The 16,309-nt window shown below is 40.3% G+C and overlaps 1 protein-coding gene across 4 annotated transcripts; it reads right to left on the reverse strand.

Annotated features, from left to right (window-relative positions):
* Positions 1-3,620: 3,620 nt before the first annotated feature.
* Positions 3,621-16,124, reverse strand: iqub (IQ motif and ubiquitin domain containing). 4 transcript variants are annotated; one of them, XM_074633531.1, is made up of 16 exons: positions 15,811-16,124; positions 15,292-15,402; positions 14,914-15,024; positions 14,542-14,652; positions 14,151-14,261; positions 13,317-13,451; positions 12,847-13,014; positions 12,013-12,188; positions 8,454-8,612; positions 7,392-7,602; positions 7,130-7,305; positions 5,913-6,083; positions 5,175-5,351; positions 4,851-5,099; positions 4,521-4,706; positions 3,621-3,929 (listed from the first exon to the last, which is right to left on the reverse strand). In XM_074633531.1, the coding sequence occupies exons 1-16, from the start codon at positions 15,977-15,979 to the stop codon at positions 3,732-3,734; spliced, it is 2,619 nt and encodes an 872-aa protein (XP_074489632.1). In that variant the 5' UTR covers positions 15,980-16,124; the 3' UTR covers positions 3,621-3,731. The 4 variants fall into 4 exon arrangements, with proteins under 4 accessions (XP_074489632.1, XP_074489633.1, XP_074489634.1 ...); XM_074633532.1 differs by lacking the exon at positions 15,292-15,402; XM_074633533.1 differs by lacking the exons at positions 14,914-15,024; positions 15,292-15,402.
* Positions 16,125-16,309: the final 185 nt, after the last annotated feature.

Genomic DNA, 16,309 nt, shown 5'->3' on the forward strand with positions numbered 1-16,309 from the left:
GTTAATTTTTACAAGTTGTAAACTTGACACTCATTTAAGGTGACTGATACCTGTTTGTCTTCTTTCATAAGACACTAAGAATAAGAATATGTTGTGCACAGTGTGAATGATAACGGGAGTTTTCTGACTTTTCCCCTTTAAAGTGTGAGAGAGAAGCAAATCAGGGGTTCTTTTCACTGGATATAAGTTGTAAACATATACTGTATATTACTAAAATATATGGCCTGGATTGCCTTCTTCATTATATATATAATTTATAACCTTACATCAGCTTGGAAAATTTCAGATATTCTCTTGAAGGTCAGCCTTACCTATTTTAGTTTTTCACTGGAATTTAAAATACAGTTCTGTGGGTTTAGATAAATAAGACCAGGGTGCATTAATTAATTACACCAGAGGTATTCAGACACCAAATGACTGTTAAAAAACAAGCACCCAGTGCTAAAGTCAACATCAGAAAAAATCCATTATATGAGATTAATTTTTTCCGTGTGGTCAATCAGACTAATACTATATTTGCCCAGAACATGCAAGAGCACGCCATAAGGACCATAATATTGTGTCGGGGAATGTCAACAGACAGAAAGTGAGAATTATCTCCTGATAATGAGAGCGATGCTCCTTACTTCACTGCTGCCTTAGAAGCATCTGCATACATCACTGCTATTAAAACCCCTTTTAATGGTCCTCACTGCTGGTCAGACTAGACAGGAAGAGAAGTAAACTGAGAGAGAGGAAAACAGAGCACAGTGTGATCGGGTATACTTTAACTCCTTATCTTAAAGTCCCGAGTGGGCCGTCAAACTAACTGCTAACTCTATTTGTGACCTTTGACCCTTGGCTAATGCTTCTGATTGTCAACATGTTCTTTTGTCACTAAAACTTACCAGAAGGGACAGGAGATGGACTGAGCCCAACATGTGAATATTTTAACCGTGGATTTAAGTCTGGATTTGGTCAAGGTTCCTGTAAATATTTCACAACAACACATAAATGTACGGAGGCTTCAGAGAAGAATTATAGGTATATACAGTGTTTCATTTTAATTACAAGTAAAAGTCCTACATTTAATGTACAGAAGTATCATCAGCACAATGCACTTAAAGGCTGCCCCACACTAAAAGATTTGGTAACACTAACAGATTCATTCATGAACAACAAGATTCCCGACTAAAAACAAAATGGAAATCCCGCAGAATATCTCGCGATCAAACGTGACTTTAGTGTAAACAAACATGGCGGACGACGGGCAGGAAGAATTAGCGATGTTTAACGAAGGATGGATGGATGAAGTCATGGAGACATGTTAAATAAACACTTGCCACAAATCAACAAGTTGGTCCTCCATTTCTGAGCTCCATCTTACTACTACTTTATGCCTCACATTTTGCATTAGCTCATGCATTAGCTGCGGTCCTTCCGCTTCAGTCTCAGTTGGCTATCGTCCTTTCCTACTTGACGGCGTCATCAGCTGTCCTCGGCTGTCCTCGGGGTTCCCCACACACAACAGGATATCCCATCGTAAATATTGAACATGTTTTAATATTTACGATTTGAAATCAGAGTAAAAAACACTCTTATTCCACAGGAATATCTGGAAAGATAATCTTTAGATCCACCAAGGCAGGACTAAGATGCGAGGAGAGGAGGCGAGGAAAGGAGGGGAGGATGTACAAACTGGGAAATGAGAAGAGCTTACTGAAATTTTGAGTGAGTTTACCAAAGCTGCACTTAAAGGGGTAGGGGAGAGTGGGGTAAGATGAGCCAATTTTTACTTATGCTGTCCTCTAGGTTAGGAAAAATGAGACAGAAGTCAAATGAAAACATGAACCTTAAATTCAGGATCTCTCCTATCAAATGAAATGATCAGCATGCATCCATCACAAAGCTGTCTGGAAAAAATGACCTTCCCAAAAAAAGTGCTCCTGGCTCAACTTGCCCCAGGTAAGGGGTAAGTTGATCCGAGTCAGTGGGTAAGTTGAGCCATCGTGGGGTAAACTGAACATCTGAGTTTTTAAGTTTAAACCTCAGCATAAGTGTGTTAACAAACAGTTTCACAGTTATGAACTTGTGAGAACAAACCACCTGTGAGTTTCAAGACCATTGAACAATCAAAATATCATTCAATATTCGACAATATTCCAGTCGTCAAGGTTGCAGTGAAATATGAACTGTTGCTCCCTCCTTGCAGTTCCTCCAGCCTTTTGAGGTTGAGGTAGCTTCTTCAGCACATCACTCAGTGGAAAAGATGCCTCATCCTTTTCCTTGAATACAAAGGTGGGCTTCTCACGTCAAGTGTTCCCCCGGATTCTTCTGAGAAATCTTGCACTCACTTCGTTGCCCTCCAGGCTCTCAACCAAGCCAATGTAATGGTAGCTTCTGCCTTTGGATACAAAGTTTACTATGACAAAGTCACCAACTGACAGATCTGAGATGTCTGATTCACTTCTCTCATCATTAGAACTCTCATGCTCATAAGTGTCATCAAATGGGATGGGAACATCACTCTCCTCAGAACTGCTGTACGCTGTGATTTTCGTCTTGGTCTTTGGTTTGACCTAGGCCTACCTGCTAAACCCTGCTCTTTCCAGTTGTTGGGGACAGGAAGGTTGTTCTTTCTGCCAATTCCAATGCCAGTTCACAGCATTTCTTTGGAGTAAGGCCGTGGAACTGTTCAACCAGCTTCTTGATATGATCTGCAAGCTCCTTCTCTACCACCTCTGTGAGGACCCTCTTTGCCTCTGCTGTTCCACTATAACCAACTGTTTTAACTTCCTTTATCTCCTTCTTCTATAAAGATTAACACATTAAAAAATCAAACCAAGTTGTGTAACACTCAACAGTAATACCATTTTATACATCAGAGAATTCATTTGGTTAATTTATGGTGGGGTAAGTTGAGCCAGTGGCTCGGAATAATAGTAGAATATTAGTGAGCCAGTGGCTCAACTTACCCCATAGCCTTTGGCTCACTTTGCCCCATAGCTACCATTTTGGAAAAAATGGCCCAGTTTAGCAATTCAGGCTAATCTTTAGCGAAGGGATTAACATGGTGTTATATCTTAGTAAATCACCAACATGTATAATATATTTTTTTAGACCTGGATAAATTTGCTTTGACCTAACATTCATTATTCCTGACATGCAGAAAATTTACTTTGATAGGGAAAAAACTGTTTTTGGTGTAAAAAAGTACTTACTACTTCTCCCATGTGCTTAACTCCATCACAGCAAGATAGAAATGATGGGTACTTCCTGAATGTATGGTCACATGACAAAACATAATCACAGTTGCCAAGATACAGGGGGTGGGTCAACTTACCCACTGGCTCATTTTACCCCACTCTCCCCTACTCCACAAATTTGACACAGCAATTATTAATGATTTGAAGTAGTCAGGCTGAACTTAAGAAACTAAAGTATCGGAGGGAGAGGTCAACGGGCAACATATCCTGGTGGATACAAACTGTAAAATTAAATACCAAAAGTCATATTTTGAAGAAGAAAAGAAATTGGTTATTTAAACCAGATGAGTTGGAAACCAAGGACTATTTATTTTTATGTTCTGGACCATTTGATTTACAAAGCTGTTGGAAAACAAAAGATTGAGAAGTCAAAACCAGAATTAAAACCATCATGAACTTTATTTGAGATTTCAAAATGTTTTCAAAAGTGACAATATGAGCAAGGGAGGAAACAGTGACGGAAGAAAGAAAACCACAGGGTGTTTCTTAATGAACTGAGGCCGGTGGGGTGTCGATGGTGTGCTTGCCTGTCGCCATGGTGATGGGGTTGGAGACAAGCTGGTTGCCGAGGGCAGCGGACGTCCGAGAGTCCATGTACTCGGCCATGACGGGGATCTGGCTGAAGTGGCGGCGAGCCAACGTGTGTTTGTGTTCGATCCTGTGGAGGAACGTCGCCTCATACGCCTGAACACACACACAGGAGGGAGGCTTTTTATGGAACAGCGGGAGTCCAAACGTAACAGCTGTTCTTTTTACTGTTTGACCAGACAAATGGCCATGTTGCGGTTAAGAGAGAGTCAGAGGTACCTTATTTTTTTTTTCATTACATTGGTTGCTTAAATATATGACCAACATAAGGAAAAAACGTTAAATACTTAAGTGAACATTTTAAAGAAACCTTAAGGAGAATACTAAAGGGTGTTAAGTGCAACTGATTTTATTTTAAGTAACCCTTAACTCGAACTTTAAAGAAAACCTTAACTTGAGGTGCTTCGTGCAACCGGCCTTCGGCCTTCCAAGGTTCTTGGAAAAGTTCTTTCAATTATTGGGAGGTACAACAAAATCTAAAAGTGAACCTTTAAGGTAACAATTCCTTATTTGGCGATAGTTCAACAGTAACTACGACACTTTTGATCCCGTCACAATGCCGGCAGAACGGAGAGAACAAGAACATTCATAGGTGGAAATGCATCGGCCTGTGATCAGATGTAATTTTTAAAACCAGCTGGAGATGAGGTCAACATGTGTGCTGTGAGTGTAAATGTTTGGACAGACCTTGTGGACGTCTTCCAACTCCAGGTGAGCTGCAGTCTCTTCTTTGGACAGCAGGATGCAGTTCCAGGGGCTCCAGTCCATATCACGCTCCCAGCGGACAAACACTAGGTTGTAGAGGTCGCTGCTGGCACGGAGGGCTGAGCGGGACGCCCAGACCACCTCCACCAGGTACTGCACGTCCTCCACCTGAGGACACATATGTAGACGTCAGGGTTTGGGTACCTGCACTATAAAAACATCACAACAAACTGTGCATCAAACAGAAAGAATCCTCTCGAGGCTTATTAGCGTCTAAGCAGAAGACTGAGATCAATCAATAAAACGGGTCACCTGCAGCAGGAAGGGAATCTTGGCGTCCTTGTTGAGCTGCTGCTCGTCGGCTCTCAGCCTACTCAGGATGTATTTATAACAGGAGAAGTCATCGCGGAATCTAGCTATGTTGTCGAGTCCGGTGCAGTCCCGGCACCTGCCGATCAGATGGGCGCTGGCTGACGGGCTGAAGTCGGAGGACTGTCGGTAGCGTTGACAGCCCCGGCAGAGGAACACGTCGTTCTTCAGCTGAGAGGGATTCTGGGGAACCTGGAAAAGATTTTAGATTATATGGAGGCACAATTTATATCCAAGAGTGTCCGAAGTTCAGGGCTCTTTGCTCACCTTCAGCAGCTTGATCACCTCAGGGTTGAACGCTGGTGTTTTGATGTACTGGAGGAACAGAGTACAGATCCTCTTCCTCAACCCCTCCAGATTGGATTCCTTCACTCCCCGAGTCAACAGGTCCACTTCCCTGTCAATCAAATCCACGATGTCCCGGGTCAGCCGACACACATGCTCCTGTCCAACAAGGATAAAAACAATTATGCTACTAACAATAACAGATATATAACAAGAATTATTATGACGTACAAACAGGGCGTTATAAATTTCAGTGAAATCCAATGTGTGCTAAGTAGATATATATTATTTTGAAGGGTACTGTCAACACTATTGGTGTTACAATTCCTATTTTTAAGTGTTTTTAATATGTTTTCATAAAGAATTTGTATGTTAAAGGAACAGTTTATAACATTTCGGGGGCTCTAGTAGCAGAAATGCTATAAACTTGTTAGTTTATTGTATATTGTTTTCCTTTGTTCAGTTTGCTGAATATTACTTATTAGTATTCATTGGGTATTTCGACTAGAGTCGATACGCTTTGGTCTGTTTTGTGCTCAGAAAATAAAATCACTATATATATTTTTTCACCTGAAGACGAGCGCCTTCGTTTTATTCCATGGTTGCCACCAAATCCTACACACTGTATCTTTAAAAAAGAGAGTGTGTATTTTCCTCTAATATTTTTTGTCAGACAGCAGTGTGTGTGTGTGTGTGTGTGTGTGTGTGTGTGTGTGTTACCATGACAGTGTGTTTGAGGGTCAGCAGGTCGTGGAGTCTCTGCCCCCGGCTGTCATTGGACAGGCTGATGTTGTTGTAGAGATCTCGCAGCTCTCTGGCTCTGACGGCGTGTTGACTGTCCATCTCCATCAGTCGACCGTCTGCTGCTCGCCACCGATGAGACGCTGCACACTGAAACACACCGCCACACTGTGAGTAATACTGCTGACGGTACTACTAACGGTACTACGGCACTGTAATAATACTGCTGTTGTTGTTGTTACTGTACTACTACTACTACACCTGAAAATATAACTACTACTGCCACTGAATTTACTACTAATGCAAATAATAGTGATATTATTGACAATCCTATGACTACTACTACAACTACAATTACTACTATTACTACTACTACTACTCATACAACTTATAAAAGTAGTAGTACGCCACAAGTACTACAACCAATACTACTGTTACTAGTCATACTCCTACAACTACTTCCCCAGTACTACTAATACTCTTCCTCTGTCTACTCGTCCTCTTCCTCCTCCTCTTCCCTCTAATACTACTACTACTACCCCTAAACTACTCCTGTTACTGATACTGGCATTACCACAACTACCACAACATCAACTACTGCTACTCTTACTACTCCTCCTCCTCCTACTACTACTACTAATACTACTATAACTTGTAGAAGTAGTAGTAAGCCACAACTACTACAACCACTACTACTGCTACTAGTTATACCCCTACAACTACTTCCCCAGTACCACTATTCATACTCTTCCTCCACCTCCTACTACCATTACTACTACTACTTCTACTACTGCTACTCCCGCTACTTATACTGGTATAACCACAACTACAACTGATACCACTACTACCGTGCTACTAGTCATACTACCCCTACAACTACTGCCCCAGTACAACTACTTATACTAATACTCTTCCTCCTACTTCTACTACGACTGATGCTATTCCGCTGCTTATACTGGTATTACCACAACTACTACTGATATCACTACAACTGCTGCAATAGTAAAGTATTTTACTCTCCTGTGCTTTAAATGTTTTAGTATATAAACGTTGATAATTGAACTGTTACTCTACTGACATTATCAGTGAAAATATTTTTAGTTGCCCTTACGCCAACATCATCACAAAGTGGATCTCTAACCGAACATAGAATATTTCTGGTCTGGAGTGGGGGCTGAGGAGCAGTGACCTCTGACCTTTTCCAGGTAGCTCCTGACAGTTTTGTCGTAGTTATTGTTTTGGAAGGCGATGTGATGGCGTCCGATGGCGGCGATGAGCTGCATCTCTTGCTCCAGCAGCGTGTAGAGAGCTGCCTTCCTCTCAGCTCCTCGCAGGGACGAGTTGATCTGCTGCTCCTCCTCACGCCTCCACTCTGAAACACACACAAACTGTTAGAACATACTTACTCATCAACATCGTCACACAGCGTTACAACAGAGTGAGACCTCCTCAGCCTACTCTCTAGAGCGTGGTACAGCAGGTTGAAGTCCTCCCTCCTCTGCGGGTTGATCCAGCGGTTGCGACGATCGCTCAGCTGCTCCTCCTTCTCATCCCTTCTCCTCTTCTCCTGCATCTCCAGCCAGGCCAGCCGCCGTTCCCGACCCCTCCTCAGCCCGTCCACCTTCTGCTGGGCCAGCCAGCGGCGAACAAACGACTGCAGAAGGAGCACCTGGGTGGGTGACAAGAGAGGAGGAAAGCAGCAGGTCATTACAGCAGAACAGAGCAACAAAAAAAGACCACATTTAATCCTTGCACAAGCAAAACTTTTTATTTATTATATTTTATTTTATCACAATATTCTAATCAATCAATTCTATTTGTTTTATTGACTCCGTTTTTTGCTCCAGTAGACAATAAAGTCTGTCTATCTGTACAACAGTTTAATCCAGAGCAAGATATTTAAAAACTACAGTCCAAATTGGCCTAAAATTGTATGGAGTTACTTTTGTGTACAGAACAGAAAAGGTTTGAGAGCAAAACTTTCCAAAGTACAATCAATAAATGTTTTATTGCGAGTAAAATAAATTTGTCAATAAAAATGTATTAATGTGAATCAAAATTTATATTTGCGAATCCAAAAGTTTTGTTTGTGAATCCAAAAGTTTTGTTTGCAAATCAAAATGTTTTGCTTGATGTTAAGCAGAATCTCGTTGGCGTGACCTTTGGATTCGCAAACAAAACTTTTGGATTTACAAAAAACACTTTTGGATTCGCAAACAAAACTTTTGGATTTGCTAAAAAAAACTTTTGGAATTGCATTAATACATTCGTAATCACAAATTTATTTGACTTGCAATAGAACATTTTTGATTGCAGTGTGGAAAGTTTTCCCCTCAAATCTATTCTGTTTGATTACATGATAAAGACACAAAAGTAAATCCATAAAATTGTTCCAAATATATTCAAGAAGATGATACCATGTTGACCAATTTCTATATTAACTGGAATATAAAGACCAGCAATTATTTATAAAAAAGACGTCATGCATTATAATCACACATAAACTCAGTGTTCACCCACAGCTCTCAGCCTCCTGTCATGACACTTGTCAGCAGTGATGTAGTTGCCGGGGGCGATGACCAGCTTGTCGCTGAGACAGGACACGTAGCAGCCGATCCCGGTCATCTGGGTGGAGACGTCGACCGGACACTGCATGGCCTGAGACTTCAGATCTACTGTCTGACAGAGACACAGAGACAGAGACTGAACATGGACACTTTTCTATAATTACGTTCATAACAATACATTCAAAATTTTAAAAAGAGAATGAAATCCTTTAGTTGGAGGGATCTGAGATCGCTGAGTTTCCCTGGTTGCTGATCTCTGTAAGAATTGAACTCACACCTAATACAGGTAACCAACGTCAAATTCATATGAGCTAAAACTGAAAATATTAAGTACGTGTTGTGATTCTGTCTGAGGAGGGATCAGCTTCCTGCCCTGCAGACCGATTCTCTCACCAGTTTTCTTTGCTCTAATTGACGTTTCTGTTTCAAGGCTTTATTAAAGCCCCAATACCATGAACTAACGGTGTATAGTATAAGTGACACTGGACTAAGCAGGAATGGACATGGATGATCTGCGTGATGCAGGGAAGCAGGACGGCTGTGAACATCCAGAGGCTTCAGGCTATAAACTAATGTTCACTGGAGGCCAGATGAGCTGGTGTGTAAGATTTCCCAGCCTTGTGACACAGATTGATGATGCTCAAGTACCCTAAATGTCTCAGTCAAACCTTTAATTATTGATGACCTTTTAAAGTCTGGAGCCATCTCAGGGAGCCCAAAAGGACAGTGCACACGTGTTACATGCATTTAGCTAAAGTGCAACTGTATAACATACGTCGGTTCCAAGTACACAGACATGACTAGCAACCAAAAGAGTTATTTCACCATGGAGAGAGTCAGCTGACTGATAACTTAAACACTATGAATATTTCCTGATGAAATCAATGAGACACTGAGCTGAAAAAAAATCTGATTCATTAAAAAGAAAGTCAAAGGTCACAGACGGTGTCCATAACAACCTTAGGAGGGAAGTCAGCGATGAATCTCAGACAGCATCACTGTGAGAAACATCCAGTCAGAGAGCTTGACCTTTCATTAATATAATCAGCTCTCTCCACCTGTGCTTTTCAAAGTGTCTGCTGTGATAAAGGTCTGCAAATCGGATGCATGCTAGCAAGAGATTCAGGTTAACAAGATTTAATACATTTTTTGACAGGGAAGTATAGAAAAACTGATCCTCATTGAGCAAACACGTCATTCAAATCCTAAAGGCGTCAGTCTGCTTCACATAAAGTGCTCGACATAAAGTTGGTCTAATAGCGTCTGAAACATGGCATTGTGTACAACAATATGACAGTCGGGCCAGGTCATCATCTCTCTCAAGCTTTTCATTCTTCAAACAACTTTATTTCTGTCACCTTTCAAGTGAACAACTGAGTGCAACCCCACCATCACTGTCTTTGAGGAGATGGGCTTGACTCATGTCGTCTTACCCTCTTTATATATATATACTGTATATACATACAGTATATATATATATATATATATATATATTTGTGAAAGCTGGTGTAACCTGATCCTATAGACTCCTGTGTGTATTGCGTGTTGAGAAAGAAAGACCAGAATGTACCAGCCGTTTACTACTGTACAGTAACAAAGTCAAGGGTCAGAGGTCACTGTGCTGTCGACTCGCCACCACCATTACAGATGTGTTTTGTATTATGTTTCTCATTTGTTTGGTTCTTTTTCATTTTTTTTCTACAATTTGAGGAATATTTTAAGGGAATTGATTAGAAAAAAGGCACGAAAACGTGTCCCGATTCCCAAATTTATAACAATTTTTTTTTTAAAAAGTCCTATTTCAACTGTAGGATGATGTATGATGTGCTCTAAACAGAGCAGGGAGAAAGAAAGAAAGAAAGAAAGAAGAGAGCATAATGAGACCAACAATGTGTAAACAGTCTTTACGGTGGGCCAACAGGTCATCTCATCACAGTGCTGACGACACCACAGAGCAACAGACACACACAGAGGTCTCATTACTTCATGGAAGTACATCTGTAATGAGCCAACCACCGTGATTAGAGAGAGAATGTGTGTGTGAGTGCAGGAAGGTGAAGGTGAGTGAGTCATACACTAGATCCATCTGATGCCCTCACACATACTGAAACCCAACCACACCACAGCCATGAAGAAAAATCACTGATCACTCTCTGATTAAGGCTGAAGGATTTCCCACGATTTAAAAATCTTTATCATCAGAATCACCTCTCAACATAACGAGGGCTGCAACTAACGATTATTTTCATTGTCAATTAATCTGTCGATTATTTTCTTGATTAATCGAAAATATCGATTAGTGTTTCTCAAAGCCCAAGATGATGTCCTCAAATGTCTTGTTTTGTCTGCAACTAAAATATATTCAGTTTACTGTCACAGAAGGGTAAAGATTTCACATTTGTATTTTCTATATATTATATTGTATTATATTATATATTTTATATATTTTTATTCAAATATTTGCAATTTAGAAGCTGGAATCAGATCATTTAGATTTATTTTTTTTAATTACTCAAACCAATTAATCAATTATTAATTAATTTAATAGTTTAATCGGTTGAAGATGAGATGAGATGAGAGATAATTTAATAGTTAACAACTAATCTATTGATCATTGCAGCTCTAAATATAACACAATACAATTGAACAGCAGAGCAGAATCACAGTCTACAAAATGATCCTGAAGATTCTCCCTGAGGAAGCAAACATGATTTGTTTTTTGTTTTTTATTTAAAAAATGCATGAAGAATATGCCACATTCTTACTGTTAACATCGTTTTACTCTGTTTTGTTACTCGGTCGAGGCTTTGTTCTTTTTGAATGTCGGTCTTTATTTTGAATTCAGGCAGCAACAAAAGTTCCAGACATTAATTTGAACTGACATTGACTGTGACAGAATGATGGAAGTCTCTGCATGTTGATTTTCATAGAAATAAGAATGCATGGAAGTAAAGAAATCAATCTGAGAAGTGATGGATGATTTGGCAAATGATCAGCAATGATATAAAATACCTCTATGTTGATTTGAAGTTAACAGGGTTTACCATACAGAACCCCCAGTATGGTATTCCCAAATGATTTCTCAAATAAAATGTCATTTTTAAAAATTTTTTATTGACATTCTTCTTTATATTGATAAATGAATGCAGAGCACAATCAGAATCAAACTAATGAAAGCTAACGCTCACCAGAGACGTGTAACTGTGACCATTCGTCTCCTGTCTTCTGGTTCAAGACGCTCATTTACACTGTCCCTCGCTCTTTGTAATTAGATTGTTTAATTTGCACATGAAGTCATGTTCTGTCTCGTGCCTGAATGAGAACGCTGTTTTGCAGTAATGAGTGACCTTTAAATGCACCACACACAAACACACATCCAGCTGTGTGGTTTCATGTGTTTAAAAGAGCTTTTAATCATAATTTTCTATTATTTTTGTTCCGTACTAAATTCAGTCTGCAAACAAATGTATTAAATAAAGTCTGTCACTTGGTTGTGGAGCTCTGTACTGTACCTGTGTGTCGCGGCTGAAGACCCCCACTGTTCTGTCAGGTATCCTCTTGGGCAGGGTCTGGATGGCAGCGTTGTGGTACTCCGCCCCCGTCAGCCGGTGTCTGTAGCCGCCCAGGAAGGCCTTCTGCTGGGGGGGACGCTCAATCTCCACCACCACCTCCTGGAACACGCCCTCACCTGGAAGTCAGAGAGTCATTTTACAGAGAGCTGAAGTCTGTCGTCAGTTTTCAGTAAATTGTTGTGTTTCTGTTGTCAAGTGTGTGGCCTAAATATCCTAAAAAAAGAAGTGATGGGAAAGATTTTTATAGTTTAGCTTAAGTTTAGTTTATGTTTATATTCACCCCACTAGTGTTATGTATGTATTTATACATTTGTTTTATGCATCTCCTTTTCTTTGTCATTTTGTGCTATGGAGTCTGGAGTAACACCAGAATAATTATATCATTTGACAATGTTCATCAATTAATAAATTAAAAAATACTTTACTAGTTGATTCATTACATTAGTATTTCAATTATGAATTAATAAACATAAAAGTAGAAAAAGAAAAAGATCATTCAATTTCACAATTGATAATCAATTGATTAATTAATAATTAAAAATGTAATGTTAATTTTAATCTCACACAACACACACACACACACACACACACACACACACACACACACAGAGCTGTATAAATTGATTTCTGACCACTGGAGGGCAGAAAGATTAAACAAACAGCACTGATAAATGGTCAGTTTATCTCGTTATTTTATCACAAACAGCAGCTTCCACATGCAGCAGACTCACATTCAGTCTGTAGAGGACAGTGCAGAGAGCAGCGTGTTCACACCTGTCTGGACGCGGACGGTGATGACGTCGGGCATGTTGTCGTGCTCGGGGGGGCGAAGAGGACGGAGTGGGTGGGTGGTCGGGTCGGTGGAGCTCATCTCCATCCGGGTGGAGCCGTGAGGCCGGACGCCGAGCTCCATCAGGCTCAGCTGCTCCTCCACCAATCTGCCTGGAAAACAAACAGACCGACCACCAGTGGTGGAATGTAACTAAGTACATTTACTCAAGTACTGTACTGAAGTACAATTTGAAGGTACTTGTACTCTCCTGGCATTAGAATGCGTCTCCAGTGACCACTTGTGATCCGATCTCACTTCTCCTGATCACTGAGGACGCATGTTAATACCAGGTCTGAACAGGGCCGTAATGTTCTACTAAGTAGTGGGTGTGTTTGTCTGCTCTGACAGGTGTCAGGCTGGGATTTATTATCTTCAAAAGGCCCAGCGTTTGTTAGTAGAGAAACAGACATACCGTCCAGAGAGATCTGCAGCACCTCTGCAGGAACTCGGAGTTCCGCAGCGAGGTGAAGCTTCAGCTCCAATATGCTGAGGCCGATGGCGAAGGCCACGGTCATCACATGACCCTCTGGCACCAGCACCACCTTCACTGAAAACACACACGGAGACATTCTGTCACAGACTGTTGTTTTTTATATTGTGTTTTTTATAACTTGCTTTTCATAAGGTTGATACAAAAAGAACAAAGGTTGTATTACTTATAACGTGGGTTTACTAGTGTCATTGGGATGGATTTTATAATTAGTTCATCTTTTCATTAAATATTAAAAATGAGCGACTTATTACACATCATAAATATTGATAGTGTGCATCCTCTGCCTAATCTAATGACATTTCTTTGTAATAAAACTTTAACAAGATATTGACCCTCATGTTGTATAATTCATGTCAGGTTATCTAGAAACAGCAAAGCACATCTTTGCTACTTCACTGCCTACACTTCATCCACACATCTTTCCTTTTCTGCCAATCCCAGAATACATGTATATGATCTGCATTCGTTTGTTATGGTACGTTTATTTTATCACTCTGCAAAATATCTAAAACTTAGTTAAGATGAAGTTGAATGATCTGTGTCAAAAGGATTTGGGAATTGTGAGACACCGTCAACAGATCAGTCTTAGTGAGCCAAAATCAGATAAACGATCATAGAGAAATCAACAGAATTTCATTTGGAAGATAAACAAAATGAATCCCATCAGGCTGCATCACAACTTTCAGTGTTTTGATCCTGTATCATTTCTCAGTTTTTACATAAAGCTTTTACATCTGTAAAGCAGAGTCTTACCTGTAGCCGTAGAGTTTCCAACATTTTCTCTTCTCTGAGGCTCTCTGAGCTGCTCGGAGTCATCCTGCAGATCAGCCTGAGTTTCAGCTTCTTCCACAGTCTCCAGCACATCTGTACAGTCCAGAAGGTTCAGATTAACATGTAAAACACATCAGAATTACAAATGAAAGTGACACCTGTCGATTACTAGATCTAGAAAACCTTTTTTTTTTCTAGCCGCGGCTTTCAGGCCCTTGTGTATATGCTTTGTGACACAAAAATCCAAAGTATATCATCCCTATTTTCATCACACAGTGTTAATAATATTAACCTCTGAATTTAAAACTTTTTTTTGGTTTAATTAGTGATATCAGATGCGGGATCTTTGAGATTGTTTGACTGAGAGTCTCACCAGTTGCTGTTGAGTTTCCAACATCTCCTGTTTTCTGAGGATCTGTGAGCGGCTCGTAGTCATCTTGCAGATCAGCCTGAGTTTCAGCTTCTTCCACAGTCTCCGGCACATCTGCACAGTCCAGAAGGTTCAGATTAACATGTAAAACAAATCAGAATTCAAATGAAAGTGACACCTGTCAATTACTAGATCTAGAAAAACTTTTTTTCTAGCCGTGGCTTTCAGGCCCTTGTGTATATGCTTTGTGACAGAGAAATCCAAAGTAAATCATCCCTATTTAACAATATTAACCTCTGAATTTAAAACTTTTTTTTGGTTTAATTCTTGATATCAGATGCAGGATCTTTGAGATTGTTTGACTGAGAGTCTCACCAGTTGTTGTTGAGTTTCCAACATCTCCTGTTTTCTGAGGATCTCTGAGCTGCTCGGCATCATCAGGCAGATCAGCCTGAGTTTCAGCTTCTTCCGCAGTCTCCGGCACATCTGTATAGTCCAGAAGGTTCAGATTAATACATGAAACACATCAGAATTGCAAATGAAAGTGACACCTGTTAATTATTAGATGAAGAAAACCTTTTTTTTTCTAGCCGTGGCTTTCAGGCCCTTGTGTATATGCCTTGTGACAGAAAAATCCAAAGTAAATCATCCCTGCAGTGTTGATAATACTAACCTCTGAATTTAAGACTTTTTTTGGTTTGATTAGTGATATCAGATGCAGGAGCTTTGAGATTGTTTGACTGAGAGTCTCACCAGTTGCTGTTGAGTTTCCAACATCTCCTGTTTTCTGAGGATCTCTGAGCGGCTCGGCGTCATCCTGCAGATCGGCCTGAGTTTCAGCTTCTTCTGCAGCCTCCAACACATCTGCACAGTCCAGAAGGTTCAGATTAACACATAAAACACATCAGAATTACAAATGAAAGTGACACCTGTTAATTATTAGATGAAGAAAACCTTTTTTTTTTCTAGCTGTGGCTTTCAGGCCCTTGTGTATATGCCTTGTGACACAAAAATCCAAAGTATATCATCCCTATTTTCATCACACAGTGTTAATAATATTAACCTCTGAATTTAAAACTTTGTTTGGTTTAATTATTCTTCGGTCTTTAGTCTTTGAGATTGTTTGACTCAGAGTAGTGTGTCACCAGACAGCTACACCAGAGTCACCTGTAGTCAGAGTGGACTCACCTGTAGTCAGAGTGGACTCACCTGTAGTCAAAGTGGATTCACCTGTGGTCAAAGTGGACTCACCTGTGGTCAAAGTGGACTCACCTGTGGTAGGCCCGTCAGCCTGCAGCTCCTCTCCATCTCTCCCCGGCTCTCTGTCGTCCTCTGGCGGCTGCTCTGCTCCACCTCCACCTGGTTGTAGGTTTGTTTCCGTGTCTTCCTCCTCCTCGTCTTCTTTCACCTCCTCCTCTTCGTTTTCTCTTTGCTCCGACATCACGGCAGCTTCAGTTAGCTAGCTATCTTCTTCTTTAATCTCGTGTCTGTTGTTATTGTCCTTTAGTTATAAACGAGATGTTGAGTTAGCAAAGCGGAGCTAACGCTGTCTGTCAGACGTTAGTAGCTTGGTTCCCTTGACAACGCCAGAGTTTACACGTTGCTATAGCAACCACAAACGTCACTCTGTGTAGACATTCTATTTTTTCTTTTTTTTTTCTTTTAAGAAGTTTGATTGAAATCTCTGATAATAAGAAACAAGGTGGTAGAAAATTGCAATCAAATAATAATAAATAAATAATACATAACCTAGCCTAATAATAAAGAAAAA

The sequence above is a fragment of the Sebastes fasciatus genome, chromosome 4, assembly GCF_043250625.1.
Source record: "Sebastes fasciatus isolate fSebFas1 chromosome 4, fSebFas1.pri, whole genome shotgun sequence".
NCBI classification, from domain to species: Eukaryota; Metazoa; Chordata; class Actinopteri; order Perciformes; family Sebastidae; genus Sebastes; species Sebastes fasciatus.